At 35.7% G+C, this 17294-nt stretch overlaps 1 protein-coding gene across 1 annotated transcript in view; it reads left to right on the forward strand.

The window, feature by feature from the left end:
* Positions 1-16625, forward strand: part of TOMM70 (translocase of outer mitochondrial membrane 70) — a 34572-nt gene extending 17947 nt beyond the window's left edge. Inside the window, exons 5-12 of the mRNA XM_026492124.4 lie at positions 2179-2327; positions 4024-4231; positions 6510-6644; positions 7945-8052; positions 8900-9016; positions 11550-11647; positions 12212-12334; positions 14540-16625. Coding sequence (XP_026347909.1) covers positions 2179-2327; positions 4024-4231; positions 6510-6644; positions 7945-8052; positions 8900-9016; positions 11550-11647; positions 12212-12334; positions 14540-14693 — 1092 coding nt within the window. The 3' untranslated portion in view covers positions 14694-16625. The remainder of the gene's footprint in view (positions 1-2178; positions 2328-4023; positions 4232-6509; positions 6645-7944; positions 8053-8899; positions 9017-11549; positions 11648-12211; positions 12335-14539) is intronic.
* The last annotated feature ends 669 nt before the right edge of the window (positions 16626-17294 follow it).

Here is a 17294-nt window from a genome sequence, read left to right on the forward strand (position 1 = left end):
CTGTGTGTTTTTTTAATTTTGCACTTATGAATATTCACTGAGTTAAACAGTTAAAATGGGTTTCTTCACTGCAGGACTTTCATGTGCTAGGATATATTGTGAATCTCCGAGAGGAATGTAGCTGTAGTTGTTCTCAGTCTCTTTAAACTCTGGAACGCTTTTTTCCCTTGATCATTTCCTAGAACAGGGGTTCCTCAAAACACTGTAAGTACCATGTAAAAGTCTCACAACCTCGAAGGAGCCTAGTTTCCTTGTGTATATAATGTTATTGCCGAGTATTTATGCTGGGTGGACTTCAGGGTAGTAAGAAAATATAAGATAACCTACATTTACATAGGTTCCAAATCAGTTCCCACTTATATTTTCTTTCTTTTCTTAAGTTTTTATTTATTTAAGTAATCTCTACACCCAGCATGGGGCTCGAACTCACAACCCCAAGATCAAGAGTCGCGCACACTGCCAACTGAGCCAGCCAGGTCCCCCTTCACTTACATTTTCTAATCTGTTTGTATGCCACCTTTGTGGCACAGAATAACAAAATACGTTTCACATTATTGTTTTTATTTTTACAACAACCCTGTAAGATAAATAAAGCAAATATTTTTACTGCCATTTCAGAGATAAGAAAACTGAAAATGACATGTACAAGGTTCACATGGCTAGTAAGTGGCAGAGCTAGAACTTGTGTCTTGTTCCCTTGATACTTAAGTGCATTACTTACATTGTTTTCATTTTAAATTTGTAATTCTCTGTGGAAGCCATGGAGGTCCCTTTTCCAAGCTGAAATAGTAAACTAAAAGACATTAATGATTTACTCAGCCGTCAGTAACTGCTATTTAAAGTGGCAAATAATTACCAATGTACATTCCTATGCAGAGTCTTTAGTGAAATACCGAAGTTAAGCATACTTTTCACTTGATGGGTGACCATTTGATTTAAAATATTAACTTGTATAATCCCAAATTAAGACATTGTATCTCTTCCACAAAAATAGGGATTTTTCCCTTAGATTTCCTGTTGTTTTTCTTTCCCAATCTCATCTATCCTAGATTAGGTCATTTACTTATAAAGCCAAATTCCCTTTTTTTTCCTTCTTCAAATACAAAGACATTAAATCCACCAAAATAACAGAAATGGTATTTGTTGTGCATACAATCTAAAATATCATATTTCAATTTAAAAATCTTTGGGTTGAATTTTTAAGCTAAAGGATCCAAAATATATGTTAAGAGCCTTATGGCCATGTTATTCCCTTTACCGTCTCTAAAACTTTACCCTAATCAGACTAAAAGGAGAACTAAAATACTTCTATAATTATGAATCAGGTTGCCATGCCAAAAAGTGGTAATTTAAATAAGAAATGTGATTTCCTTCAGACTTTCAATGGCACTTACTGTAATGGGGATCTTCAGATGCGATACAACTAGAGGACAGATGAAAGCCCACAGTAAATGGACTTAACATTACAGCACCTGTGTAAGATGTGGTCTTGAATGATTAGTTAAGATGCTGATCTTCTAGGACAGAGACCAGAGGGAGATAATTTTTATTTTTTTATTACATTTTTATTTTTAAGATTTGATTTTTAAGCAGTCTGTCTACCCAGTGTGGGACTTGAACTTAAAACCCCAAGACCAAGAGTTGCACACTCTACTGACTGAGCCAGCCAGGTGCAGTAGGAGGTAATTTTTAACTCAGCAGTTATTTGCCTCCTGTGTTCCACATTTCACCTTTTTAACTTTAAGTGTGTAGTCCTAGGAGTTCTTGATGTTTTACATCTTTGGAGAAGGGAAGTGTCATTTAATATTTATTTGTTTGTTTGAGAGAACTCAAGTGCACGTGTGTGTGTGTGTGTGTGTGTGTGTGTGTGTGTGTCTCAGGGGAGGGGCGGAGTGAGAAGAGTCTTAAGCGGGCTCCATGCTCAGCTCAGAGCCCGACGTGGGGCTCGATCTCATGACCCAGGGAGGCATCATTTAAAACCTGCTTTGAACAGCTGGGGTGAGTAACTTTACCTTTTCCACTGTCTCTTGTCCTGTGGTTTGGAGCCTAATATTCTTCAGTTATTTGAGAACGAGATTCCAGTTTTTACAGGAGTCATTCTCAGTGTTACACAAATGTACCTGCTTCTTTGGTCAATGTTTTCTCATTTTGATATATTTAAACATGATTAAATTTCAGAATCGTGAACCTCTGATGCCATCTCCACAGTTCATCAAATCTTACTTCAGTTCTTTCACGGATGATATAATTTCTCAGCCCATGCTTAAAGGAGAGAAGTCTGATGAAGACAAAGACAAAGAAGGGGAGGCTTCAGAAGTAAAAGAAAAGTAAGTATAGCAAGCATAGTCTATCTACATAGTCCTACACGATATTCTCAAGAGGATTCCCAGTGAGTCAAGTGGTTGACTGTCTTGGAAAAGGGGCACTAACTTGAAAATTAACCATGTAGCTCAACATCCAAGTGTTTTCGCGCAGGGAAGTTTATAAACTATGAGGTGCTTAGGAGTGCCCTGAAGAGTGACTTTCTTTAGAGTTTTTTCTGTGTTTTGGGCTTCTTGTGTTTGCTCCTGTAGAGAATTGAAACCAAAGTACAAGACGCTGTGTTTACAACTGGAGGTCAAGCAATGTGATGGAGTGTATAAGTCACCTAGTCTGCTGATCCATTTGTATTTATCAGTATTGTGTTTTGGTGTTAAAGGCAGCTCTCCTTTCTAGGAGAAGGTACAATATTACTACCAACATGACATTTTTTAATGAGTTTTGGAAAAAAGGGAGTATTGTTCCTGTAACAAAGCATAGTTTTGCATCTGTAGCATACTGGAAAGTTTGAGGAGACATTGCTTTTGATTTGTATCTCCTAATTTTTCAACCATTGTTGGCTACCTTTTAAGGGAAGATAGTATGCATACTTGTACCAAGATATTCAAATTTTAGTTAGTTAATACACAGTCTTTTCAGAAAATTGTAGTTGAGAAGTAAATGTTTAAGATAATGCCAATAATTTCCTCTTCATGTTAGGGAATAATCCTTGTTAGAAAAACTACAATGAAGTTAAAATGCAGGGAATATTAGGATGTAATTATAGGATAAATATAAAAGAGTTTGTAAGAATTTGACTGATGTAGCTTAAGTTACTGGCCAGTTTTCTCTACTCAGGTTATGTAACAAATGAAATGAGAAAATGTACTCTAACTATTGGAGCCTCGTATTTGTAAGACCCCTTAGAGGTTAGCTAGTATAAATTTCCTTTTCAGGTAAAAAAAAATCCCTTTTACAAGCATCCTCAATAAAAGTTACCATCTTAGAAGAATAATGATGTTGTGGCCACTGTATTTTAAACATAGGAAAGGGTGTGTGTATGTGTTTTTTTTTTAACATCCTACTTAATAGAAGAATCTTCCTTTAAATTTGCTTCTTCGATATTTCCACCTATTCATTCTAGGTCTATTTATTTAGGTGAAACAACACAACTTCTGGATGAGAGCCCTTCAGATAATTTTCTGCCTCCAGTCCTGCTCTTTTACAGTGAATTTTCCACAACATAGAGTGTTCTTTACCAAGCACAGATTGGGTCATGTGTCTTCCCTTGGTTTCTGTGACCCTACTTAATGATATCTTACTTCTCTTTTCTTTCTGTTGGTCATAAAATAACTGTTGAGTGACATCAGTATGCATATGTCTGAAGGTGAATAAGACCAGATCTTTGTCCACGTTGCAGATCCATCAGTCATTAGCTCATCCTTTAACGTACATAAATGCTGAAGCCTGGGCGGTAACCCTGTTTCTGCTGTTGACTCTGCTGTTAACCTTTTTTTAAACTTTCCAAGACATCGAGAAGAGTCGCAGTCCACGTCAGAAATCCTAATCTCTTACCCCTCTCACCACTGCCCCATTCAGTCCTACACTGGAATGTTAAGAAATGGACAGTTGCTTAACTCTAGTAACTCTAGTAATACTAAGTGTGGCAAGTTTCAGCATTTGATCCTTTCTTAATAATCTCTGAATGTTCATTTTTATTTTCAGTTCTGGATATTTAAGGGCCAAACAGTATATGGAAGAAGAAAACTATGATAAAATAATAAGTGAATGCTCAAAAGAAATAGATGCCCAAGGCAAATACATGGCAGAAGCATTATTACTACGAGCCACCTTCTACCTGCTCATTGGCAATGCCAATGCGGCCAAACCAGATTTAGATAAGGTCATCAGTTTGAAAGAAGCTAATGTGAAGGTACCTTTTAAAGTGTGTGTGTGTGTGTGTGTGTGTGTGTGTGTGTGTGTGTGAGGGAGAGAGAGAAAAGAATTTTAAAATGGGGCTTTTACGGGTTTTGCCAAATTTTTCACATTGTGGTTGCCATTCTCCAAAAGGCTGTTTTTATTTTGGAAGCAACTACACCTAATGATGATTTGGTGCAGTGAAACTGAAACGTAAATATCAGTGATATTTATCTTTAGCCAGAAAAGGAATTTTTTTCTTTTTTCTATGGCATCTGGTAACTTCAGCTTCCTTTTATAGCTACTGCCTGCTGTATTAGACTATATTTAGATAGGGGTAAGGGTGATACAGCAGTGCTGTAGATAGTACTGTAAATAACATGCAATAGGTAGTACAAGATTATAAAATGCATTTAATAAAATAAACACATTTAATAATCTGAAACATTTTGTAAACATGAATTAAAAAACAGGTTCTGAAAATACGATACAGAGATATACTAAAATACACCAAAAGTTCTATAGTTGTGTGGTTGGAACAGCTTTTTATGTGTTCATAACTATTTTCATAATTAATATTTAGGGGCATCTGTTGAATTATATGAGCCTTCCCAGTGTTTTAACAAGACAGAGCTTATCTACCAATTAACTAAATTCCTTACTAGTTTGTTAACATCTCTGTGGCTTGTTTCCTGACTGATTTAAGTGAATTCTGGCTTTTTTCACCTCCAAATGAATTATTCATGTATTTTGTGGAATATAAAAGTTGTTTTCAAGGCCTAAGTATTTGTTAATAAACTGTCTTCACCTCTTGTAAACAAAAGGCATTACAACTAAGTATTTGTTAAAAGTTCCTTTCAAAATGAGGTGTTCAAATTGAGGATACCCTACTAATATGATTTTTAATTTTATTTCCTACTGATTACAAATATGTTCCTGTTTTTGTTATAATTGTGGGGGCATTCTTATTTGTTTCATTGAAAGAAAATTTACATGTACTTAATGCCTCAAAAAATTTTTTTGCAGAAGAAACCTATTTCTTGCTTTCATGACCATGACTTTTTGTTTTAATGGCAAGTAATAATGATGACTGTCATGTGCCCTGTACAAAAATTAGCTCAAAATGGATGAGAAGCCTAAATGTAAGATTTCAAACTATAAAACTCTTGGAAGAAAACATAGGAGGAAATCTTACCTTGGATTAGGCAATGATTCCTTAGATATGGCAACAATACGAAAATCATCAAAACTAAAAACGTTTGTAATTAAAAGGACCATCAAGAAAGAGAAAACACACTCCACAGAATGGGAGAAGATATTCATAATCATGTATCCGATAAGGTGCTTTTATCTAGAATATATACAGAACTCAACAATAGAACCCAATTTAAAAATAGGTCAAAGATCTGAATAGACTTTCTCCAGAGAATATATACAAATGGCCAATAAGAATATGAAAAGATGTTCTGCATCATTAGCTATAGGGAAGTGAAAACCAAAACCACAGTGAGATACCACTTTATGCCCACCAAGATGGCTATAATCATAAAAATGGACAATTAAAAGTATTGGTGAGGATATGGAGAAATTGGAACTCTCACATATTGCTGGTAGAAATGTATAATGTTAAAGTCCCTTTGGAAATTAGTTTGGGAGTTCCTCAAAAAGTTAAGTAATTATTGAGTTACCATATGACACAGCAGTTCCCCTCTAAAGTAGATACCCAAGAGAACTGAATATATATATGTATCAACACAAAAACTTATACGAATGTTCATAGCAGTATTATTCATAATAGCCAAAAAGTGGAAGCAGCTTAGATGTTCATCAGCTGATGAACAGATAAACTGTGGTATATCTGTACAATAGAATATTATTCAGCCATAGAGAAGAATAAGTATTGACACATGCTATAACATAGATGAACCTTGAACACCTGACGTTACGTGAAGGAAGCTAGATACAAAAAGGCCACATAATGTACAGTTCCATTTATGTGAAATGTTCAGAACATACAAATCTGTAGAAATAGAAAGTAGATTGATGGTTTCCAGGGACTGAGGATTAGGAAGGAAATGGGGAATGACTGCTAATGTGTATGAGGTTTCTTTTGAAGGTGATGGAAATGTTTGGAATTACTCGTGATGGTTGCACAGCTCTGTGAATATATTAAAAATGACTTGTACACTTTTAAAGGATGAGCTTTGGTGTGTAAATTAGACTTCAGTAAAGCTGTTATTGTTAAAAAACTAAATTCTGGTAATGACAACCCTTTTCTTATTTTGGTTATGTAGCTCCGAGCAAATGCTCTCATCAAGAGAGGCAGCATGCACATGCAACAGCAGCAGCCTTTGCTGTCCACTCAGGATTTTAACATGGCTGCTGACATTGATCCTCAGAATGCAGATGTTTATCACCACCGAGGACAGGTAAATTTATTTTCTTATCAAGAGTTCTGACCTTTGGATTGAGGAATTTTACACCATTTTTGAGAATGTTGTCACAAGTTTCCTTGTGCCACTTCTGATAGCTGTGAACAAGGTATAGTTTTATAGTTTGGGTTGGCATTTATTAGTCCCATCTTAAATATTTGTCCTTTGAATTTTGGTATTTGCTTATAAAAAAAGAAAGAAAGAAAGAAGGCTACAAATGTTGGCCTGCCGGTTCAAGTTTGGTTTTCAGGTGTTTCTGGCTCCTAGGTTTTCAATGACATTGAAACATTTATTGAACATTTTGAGTTAATGCTAGAATCAACAGGGTGATTTCTGTGGGCTTCTTGCTGTAAGGAAATTTTGTCCTAGACTATCCAAATAGTACCAAAAAAACTCTTCTGAATGGAGTTTTATAATATGCATACTTGATTTTTGGTAAAGATATGTAGTGATGAAAACCATTCCCAGTTTCAGCCTCTTCTGGGGAACACACGGCTTTATTACCTGTTTAACATGGATAGCTTCGTGATATGCATTAGGGTGGAATGTACAGGCTATTGATATAATAACAGAAAAGCAGAAGTTCTTTCTAATGGAGAATTTTACCTAATATTTCTATCTGGAGGCTATTAAGAAGTGTGAGATAACCTCTTAAAATTCTTGACATTTAGGTAATTACTGGGACGCCTGGGTGGCTCAGCCAGTTAAGCAGCTGCCTTTGGCGTAGGTCATGATCCCAGGGTCCTCGGATCGAGTTTGCTTCTCCCTCTGCCCCTCCCCCTACTCATGCTCCCTCTCTCTCTCAAATAAATAAATAAATCTTAAAAAAAAAAAGTAATTACTGGTGTCTGATCCGCTTTGAAATTTTAAAGTACAGAGATATTCAGTTTTCTAGAACAGATTTCTTAAGAGTGACCAAAACTGCAGTACAAAAATGGTGGGTTTCTAATGGTGCTTTTTTTTGGTTGGTTGGTTGGGTTTTTTTTTGTTTTTGTTTTTGTGGGCAGCAAAGCAGGGTTTATTAAACGATAGCAAAGTGATTGTATAAAGCTCCCGAGGAGGGAGGGGACCCGAGAAGGTTGTCTTGTAATGGTGCTTTAGAAAAAATCAGTTAATAGTTTTTAGAATCATTCCTTTAAATGATAGGATTTTCTAGTTCACTTAGAAAGGATTTCTATATTGAATAACTACTACATGCATAGCAGATGCTAAATTGTGATAAGAGACATTTGTATTCAACTGGTGCACCTGTTATTTTGAATTGTGTATATATGTGTGTGTGTGTTTGTTTTCTTAGCTGAAAATACTACTTGATCAAGTTGAAGAAGCAGTGGCAGATTTTGATGAATGTATTAGATTAAGACCTGAGTCAGCTCTGGCACAAGCTCAGAAATGTTTTGCATTGGTAGGTTCTACTTTATTTTGTGTTTTCCTAAACATCATTTTTATTTCCCATTGTTAACAAAAATAAGTATCTCATTGTCTACAAAACCATCATCTCTTTTTCCCCCAAAGGATGACTACAAGGGAGAAATGTGTTTAGGGAAATGGAGTGTACTTGCTAATTGAGGTATTGTTCCTGTGTACCTCTGGATGTTTTATTTGAGTTCATCTCGATGTTTGTCCCTGATTTCATGCTCCCCTAAACAGCACTGTTCTCCCTGCCTTTCTACCATAAGCTACACAAAAAAACAAAAGCATTTTGAGGAAATACTCTTCAGTCGTATCACATAACTGCTCTCTCATCTCACCTTATTAATATTCAGAAACACAAAGCTGAAAATCAGACAAAAGTTCATTTTTAGTGAAATGAGGTACTTCCAATTAACCCTATAGCCTGAGTCCTAAAAGACTTTTTAAAGAAATTGGTCATAAGCACATTTATATTATGGATGAAAAATGTTGGTAGGTGAAGCTTTAATAGTAACTTTGGTAAAGTGGTAATAAATTAGATTTAAAACTCCCCCATTTATATGTAAAGTTAACTTCTTACAAGTTAGTATGCCTTCTTCTAGATTATTGAACATCTTGCAATTGTATAATGGCAATGAAGTCATAGTGGTACATAGCCTATGGATCCCTGCTCCGGAGATATTTCCTTGGAACCCTTTTAGATGCAGCAGATTAGGTTAGCAAATCACCTGCTTTTCTGGAAATATTCATGTGATTTTGTGTGACTTTTGTAATATGTTAAATTCCATGAGTTTTTGAGTTCTTGATTTGACAGGCCTGTTTTGATTTTTTTAAAACAGTATCGCCAGGCATATACGGGAAACAATTCTTCACAAATCCAAGCAGCTATGAAAGGTTTTGAAGAGGTCATAAAGAAATTTCCAAGGTGTGCTGAAGGCTATGCACTATATGCTCAGGTAAATGTGATTTTTCATATTTTTTCAGTCGGCATTTTTTTTTTTTAATTTTATTTTTTAGAGGTGGGAGAAGAACAGAGGGAGAGGGGGAGAGAGAGAATCTCAAGCAGGCTGTATGCTCAGAAGAGCCCATGCAGGGCTTGATCTCACAACCCTGAGATCATGACCTGAGCCAAAGTCAAGAGTGGACGCTTAGCCATCTGAGCCATCCAGGCACCCCTTAAAGATTCCATTTTGAAGTAATCATCTCTACACCCAACATGGGGCTCAGACTCACAACCCCAAGATCAAGAGTTGCATGTTCCACTGAATCAGCCAGCCAGGGCCCCCAGTTTCCAGTCCTTTTGAAGAACTTCATTCGTATGCTGAATTTCAGTATGGAAATTAGAAACAGTGCTTCCCTGGTTGCAGCTTCTGTGAACACGAATGGCTTTGTTCTGTTATGATTCTCCTGGCTTCCAGAATGGTCTTCAATCACCTTAGGAGTGACTCCTGTGTTGATAGTTTGAAAGCCCTGGCCCTAAACTCAACGTGGGGAAGCTTAAGTCAAGCATTTCCCTTAATTGTTCATTTGGATTGGATTTGCAAAAAAGTTAATTACCTTAGGAAAATTTACTCTGTGCAATTGGTGGGAAGAATGTCATGGAAAGGTTTTTCTTCCTATTTAGATCACTGTCCTTTTAAGTGGTTAGGTAGGCTGTAACAGTTCATTTTAATTTCTCTGTGGTTTGCCAAATCCTGAACCTTTCCTTGCTTTAGGATTGAAGGTATGGAAAGTAGAATGTACACTTGAATTATTTTCACTTTTTAATTGTAGTCTGAAGTCTTTGAAAATTTATTAATTTTAAGTCCTCCAATAAATGAAAATGGTTAGCTTCTTACAGCCACAGTTAGACTTTTTTCTGTAAGTAAATGATCTCAGAATGACTGTTTTCTCTCTTAGTCTTTAAGTTGAAAGTTGCTTTTGGTATATTCATAAACCAGATATCTCAGTATGCTATATAATATCTTCTCTTATTCTTTTTTATTCCAAAGAAATATTTTCTCCCTACCCCAAACATCACAGAAATAGGAAACATTTAAAAATGACCATCTGTGGTAGACTCCTACCTCCAAACCTTTTCTGAAGGTTGTTTTGTTTTTAATTTCTTCCATGCATTTAGTCAAGTTATATAAGTACCACAGGTTATAACTTTTTTTTGAGAGGGATTATGATAAGATTGACTTATGTTGGATCTGTTCTTTAGAAGTCATAATATCAGGGCACCTGGGTGGCTCAGTCAGTTGAGCATCTGACTCTTGATTTTGGCTCCAGTCATGAGACTTGGGCCTGTGTTGGGCTGTGCACTCAGCGTGGAGTCTAGAGATTCTCTCTGTCCCTCTGCCCCTCTCCCTGCTCATGCTTTCTCTCTCTAAAATAAAAAGTAAAATCTCTAAAAAAAGAAAAAAAAAAAAGTCCTAATATCACTGCATTGTTAAGAATTGAGATTCTAGGGTATGACGTACAACCCAGAAATTCTTAAAATTGCGTTTGAAATTATCTATTTGTTTTAAAATTTCTAGACAGGATGGTGATAATAAAAAAATGAAACACTGCTGACTACACACGATTTAAAACGTATGATATAAAATTTTATAGAATGTATCAAAATTAAAATAGGACAAACACATTATAATTGTAGGACATTTTTATTGAGTAAGTACACTTGGGTTTATGCCTTATGTTTGATTAGAAACAAACCAGAAAGTGACAGCACTAACCTCATCACTGAAATGAAATTCAGAGGGGTTTTTAATACTAGGTACAACCTCTTGAGAGCTTTTCTGATTGCATTTTTTCCTGTCACTGTGCTCCCTTCAGAATAGCTGTGGCTTACTTGCACTATCTTCTTATCAGCTAACATTACTAGTCTAAAATTTCTATCCTTTGACCCGTCTTTTGATTTTTACTTCATGAAATAATATATATTACTTTATATACACACGTAGATACAGTGTAATATTTTTTAACTCTCAAGCTTGAGCTTAGATGCTGGCTAAGTCTCAAAGTTAGGTTCAGCATGATTTGGTATCCATATAACCAAGCGTTCCATTTCTGCCATGGGATTTGCCCTAAAATAGTTGACTGTAGCTGCTTTTTTTTTTTTAATCAACATTTTTAAGGAATGACTGATAACACATAACTGAATTTATTCTTCCAAAGAGTATTGTCTTTAAAATAAGTCCCTTATGATATATTATGATAAATTATGAGTGACATGAGTGCACCTGTGCAAAACTGATATTAGAACTAGCACCAAGAGCAGGACTTTCTCTGGTCTACACTGTACCAGATCATCTGCTATTTCATGTAACCATCTGACAAAAAGAAAGAACAATTAAGATTTCATATTTACAACAATAAAAAAATAATTAAGATGTAACATTTAACTTGGTAATGAATGGATAAGTAAATTTTAATTAGTAAACAATATACTTTTAATTGCTTAGGTTGACAGTTACCTTAATATAACTGAAGTTTCTCCTCACATAGGCATTAACAGATCAACAACAGTTCGGGAAAGCTGATGATATGTATGATAAATGTATTGATTTGGAACCAGATAATGCCACAACATATGTTCATAAAGGGTATGTATATTTGTCGTTCTCTTTGTTTCTGTAAGAAACTATATCTTGCGTGTAATAAGATGGATTTCTCTAGTCATTAAGAAAGGAAGGCGGGGGGACTGTGGTAAAGAGTATCGGTAAGTTAACTGACAAATTTCTTAATGCTGTAGATGCTCCACTGTTAATTTTTAAATTTGTATGTTTCATTCTTATACAGCAGTTGGTAAATATACTATTTACAGTCTATAAAGATTTCAGTACTGAAAGTCCTGTCAGATGTTACCTGTATGAAAATAAGTTTTTCCAGTCCTTATGTACTTATCATTTAAAAAACTTTATACAAAGTAAAAAAGTCAGCTTTGCAAGATAAGTTAGTAACAGAGCCTAGACCTTTGGACACTTTTTTCATAATAAGGAATTTGGAATATAAAACCAATATAAAATTGAGGGAAAAAATTAATGATTATATACTATTTTAGATTGTTTTTCCCTGTAAATTCATTGAGGGTAGAAATTGAGTCGTGTGCTTATATTGCTATTGATACTACGCCATAGTTACATCTGACTGCCTTGTTGCATTTGCAGTTTACTTCAGCTTCAGTGGAAGCAAGATCTGGATAGAGGTTTGGAACTGATCAGCAAGGCTATTGAAATTGACAATAAATGTGATTTTGCATATGAAACCATGGGAACTATTGAAGTGCAAAGGTAACTTCTATAGTCTAAGAAAATTTAAGGCAGTTCCATAGATATTTATCTTCTCATTCTTCTCATTACAAATATGTTATTGTCAATATCCATTAAATTCTTAATATGTCATGCCTTTGGAAGGAAGCTTCTCTCAAAACTATACAACTTTGATTTGCCTTGTTTCATTTTCTTCCTTTAAAAGTTACACTTAAAAAGTTTTGTTTAAAAGCATATGTATTAGGAAAATTTGATCTTTCTCTAATACCTCTTGTGTGTTCTTTGCTCTGTTCACCTATATTATTTCTATTGGAGGGGAAAAATGCCTGTAGTGTGCTTAGGTAGGGTAGTGCAGCGTAAGGATTCCTGCCAGAATGCAGGAAGATCCAGATCCTGCTACAAATAAGCAACCAGCCAAGCAACTGGACACATTGAAACATCATCCCTGAGCCCATGAGTTTTCTTAAAAATCACGGAGCTAGAGACTTTTTGTAACTCTTAACTGCTCATAACTTCTTGTTTTGTGAAAATATTTATCCAGAGTTGCACTTGGGAGTCACCATTAACAGGTGACAACTGTTTATACCATAGAATTTAGTGTCGTATACCGTCTTAGTACTGGCATTGCTGTCCATTTGAGTGTCTACTCTAGGCCAGGTACTGAACCTTGGGTGGTTTTCCAAATTTTATTTCAAATGATCTTTACCCCAGTCCTTATAAAGGTAGGGATTATGTGATCTTCAGTTTAACCGAAGAGGGTAGAAACTGATGTCCAAACTGGTTAACAAGGTTACATGATGATCCAGTAGTAGGAATAGGATATTAGCCTCTGTATTTCACTGATGCCAAATTAACTGATCTTGTTAGGAATCACTAGGGATTGTTTTAACTCCCTGTCATTCGGCCCCTCCTACGTCCTCTCTTTGCTCCACAGTGAGCGGAATATATATAGGCTGATGAAATTTGTGACAGTTCATGTAAATATTATTTCTTAGTTGCCAGTTTGTTAATGTGGATATTCTTGCACTAAGATAGGATGGGATACTGGTTCGTAATCTTTTTTGAGGAAAGCTATAAGGTTATTTGTAGAGCCTGGGTTAAGAACCCCTGATACGCACTTGATGGGTTTTCGTGGTGTGTTATAGTTTTAGGAATCCATTCTAAATCCTACCTTACAAATAAAGAAAGAAATAAAAGTAAATGAATGTATGAAATTGCTCATTATCCTAGGATTTAGCCAATCTACCTAATAACCAAACATGAACTCTTAAAGTTATTTTTTAAAAAACAAGCCTTTCATGTAGCCATATATTGTGGTAGGAAGTTAAGTAGTTACCCCAGAGGTCCTTTATATGCAGTTTAGTAGGGACTTTATAAATGTTCTAAGATTTCAAGCATGTATGCACATATACATGGGTAAGACAACTTAAAACAGCTCTCGGTTCTTGGCAAGTATGTAAAGCCTAACCACATCTAGACTTTAGTAAGAGGCAAATTACATTTTTTTTGACCAAGCATATTCATCCATTTACTGAAAAAACAGATACTAATTACCAGGCATTGTACTAGGTTTTGGGAACGGAGAAGTGTTTATTAAGGATGTAGTAAGAATATGAATATACATTCATCTGACTTGCACAGAATGACAGTATGTTTTTCATGAGGATATTGTATTTGAACTGGGCCTTAGAACAGTGAGGATTTGATTAGAGTCAGGCAGAGATGCCATAAATCATTTGAGCATTATGTATAGGTAGGAGAGCCAGGGGCCTCCAGGGAACCTGTGTAACTGGAGTGGAGGTGCATGGGGCGGAGTATGGTGGTAAGAGATGAGGGGAAAGAAGAGTTCACATGGATGTGAAGGTAAAGCCCCTGAATACCATTAATGTTCTCTGAGGTTATGTGACTGCTTTCTAAAGGAGTCTTACGATGTAGTACAGAAACACAGAATTTAGGAACCAGACCGGATTCTAATTTTAAATAAGTCATTTAATTTCTCTAGTCTCACTGTTCTTATCTGAAAACAAAGACTATGAAAGGTATAATGTAAGTACACAGTATTTATAATAGTAGCTAATATTCATTGAGTGCTTTCTATGTGCTAGGCACTATTTTGTTTCTTATACAGAAGCATTTTTTTAGAATCCTAAAACTGGGTGGTCAGAAACTTCATTGTATTCTGTGAAATGCTTGTTGTATGTGAAACATTTAAAATTGTTCTTTTAGAGGAAACATGGAGAAAGCCATTGACATGTTCAACAAAGCTATTAACCTGGCCAAATCGGAAATGGAGATGGCTCATCTGTACTCGCTCTGTGATGCTGCCCATGCCCAGACAGAAGTTGCAAAGAAATACGGATTAAAACCACCAACGTTATAAAATAGGGGGAAAGGAGAACGACCCTCTTTTTAGAAGTTTACTCCCTTTTCAACTGAACCCTAAAGACACTGTCATGAACTGTGCTGAATGGTGGAACTTAGTATTTCTGTTTGTGCTGTTGTCATTCGTTACATGTTTCATGTTTAGGTGTTGTGGGAGTGGCTGCTGAAGGAAGTTTGCAGTGTTGCAGCTTTTATTCCTTGTGCAACAAAAGCTTAGAACCTGTTAAAGGGATATTAAAGTTGCAGAGAGTACAGATGATAATCGGCCATGCAAATAAAAACTTTGATTTGTTGATTTGACTTTTTTTTTTTTGGATGTTGGGGGGTTATGTTCTGGATGATTTTGTGTGTGTGTGTATGCGTGCAATATAAGTATTTTACAGCATGTTGGTTTTTAAATGAACATAGTAAGTGCTGTAAAATAGGTTTCTTTTGGATTCAATTAATCCCTTTTAGTTTTGTTTTGTAACAAAACAAATGGGGATTTTGTTTTGAAGGCAGCAAAACAGACCCTTTAAACCACTGTCAGCATGCACAATGCCTCCGATTCTGCAGAAGGTTAGATTCAGTGGCAACTTAAGCCTTTTGACCCCATTCAACTCCAGTGGATAATGTACATTGTTGTTAAAAGTCCACAGCAGCTGGCTTTCATACAGTAAATCACACAGAAGCAAAATACTCCGGTATATATGCTGGAAGACTGAAAATTAATAGGAGAGTGAACCAGGCAAGAGGTAAGATGAAATAGGAATGGGTTTGTAAATTCCCGTGGCTATTTTCTATATAAGGTACACTATTTAATAGTGTATTTTTGAAAGAAAATTCAGGTTGGTTGTGTGTATAAAGATGAAGTGTGATGTGTGGGAGTGTTTAATTAGCTTAAAATTTGTAGTGAAGAAAATGTTGATTAAAGGTTCCAAAAGAATGTAAATCTTGGAGCCAGAAGCATAGTATTTCCTGAGGTGGTAAGTTTAGTGCTTTAACTATGGCTACATATGCTTAAAGAATATTAAACCAGTATTTTCAAAGGTGCTGAGGAAATGTGGAAGGCTTTTTAGTTTTGAGCTAACTCACCTTGGTCTCTAGGGCCTGACTGTGCATGTCCAGGTCTTTACTTAGGAATACTAACAGATTTTTTTTCCTTACTTTACCTTTTTACTTAAAAATCACTTTGGGTTTTATTTTTCCAATTGTCACTTTTATAGACCATCCTTTTGTTTATATGCTGGATTTTTCTGGTGGGAGAGAGGTTGTGTTCTTAAGGTATCTCTTGTTTTGAGATATTTGGGTTTGGGAGAGGTTTATTTAAGTCTGGGTATAATAAAAGAGCAAGCAGGCCTTCAGTTACACTTCAGGAAATGAAATCTAATTAGAGTTTACATTTTTGAGAGTAAAGGTGCATTGTACCCCTCTGTAAGAGGGTGCTTTATCCTAGTGAAGTCAAAAAGGTTTTGTCTACAAATGCTGTCTTCCTAGAAACTGTAAGAAATGACCCCTTCCAAAGTCAGAGTTTAGAAAATATTGAGGAGGTCTCTAGTGGGGACAGTTTAAGATGGTTTGGATAATGGAAAGTTTGAGAACTCTGCATTTTAGTTCTTAAATTATGTACCAACTATGATAACCCCTGAATACAGAAATGTTCTACATCTTTGAATAACCTCTGACTTAAAGTTTTTATTTGCATGGCTGTATTTACATTAACACTGGTATTTTCTTCTACTGTTCTCCCTTCCTACCCTTTGGGGCTGGGTAGAAAAAACACACGAAGGAAACTGAAGCATGTGCCATTCAGTACTATCATTCCAAATCCTCATGGACTATTGCTTGTTCTGAAAAATATTTGAAACTGCACTGAAAGCTGCATCTGTCTGTATCTTTTCTTTTGTAAATGACCTCACATGTAAATTCACCAAATAAATATTACATTGAAGCTTTTCTATCTGTTCTTTAAATAAAAAGATAGGTAGTTTATTCATTTATCATAGTATAGAGTAAAAGCATAATCATTCTCTTATGGACTTTTCAAACTAAGTTTTTGGTGTGAATGGTGGAGTTCCCTGAGAACACTTGTCCTTTTTACTGGTGAAACAAAGCTCTAAGAGGAGCTAGCGGAGCCAGTTTCCTTTATTCCTACCTATACTGCCTTACCTGTGCTTGCATGGCAGCCTAGAATTTTGCCAACCAGACCTGAGCTTTGTGACTGATGTGATCTTCAAACTGGTTTCACCAGTGAGTTTTAATCAGTTTGCAACCACTCTGTAGTCTTTCAGAAGGGATGCCTGAAGTTATCTACCCTTTATTAATTGAGTATAAATAGGGAATACATCCCAAAACAAGCAGCAGCTTTGGTTTTAAAACAGTTCAGATAGACTTTCAGGCCTCTGGAAGATCAAATTGTAGTTTAAACTGTCCCAGTACATATCAGCTAACTGTCATCATCTTAAGGCTGTGTACGTACAAGAGGGCATATAATTTAACCAAACCAGGAAACTTTTTAGTTTAAAACTAATAGTTAATTACGACTGTCCTGGGTGCACTGAGTTCTTTGCTGTTTTTATGAGGAAATAACACAGAAGGGGGGAGTAATTAATCCTAACCT

This window comes from Ursus arctos, unplaced genomic scaffold (assembly GCF_023065955.2).
Source record: "Ursus arctos isolate Adak ecotype North America unplaced genomic scaffold, UrsArc2.0 scaffold_4, whole genome shotgun sequence".
Classification (NCBI taxonomy): domain Eukaryota; kingdom Metazoa; phylum Chordata; class Mammalia; order Carnivora; family Ursidae; genus Ursus; species Ursus arctos.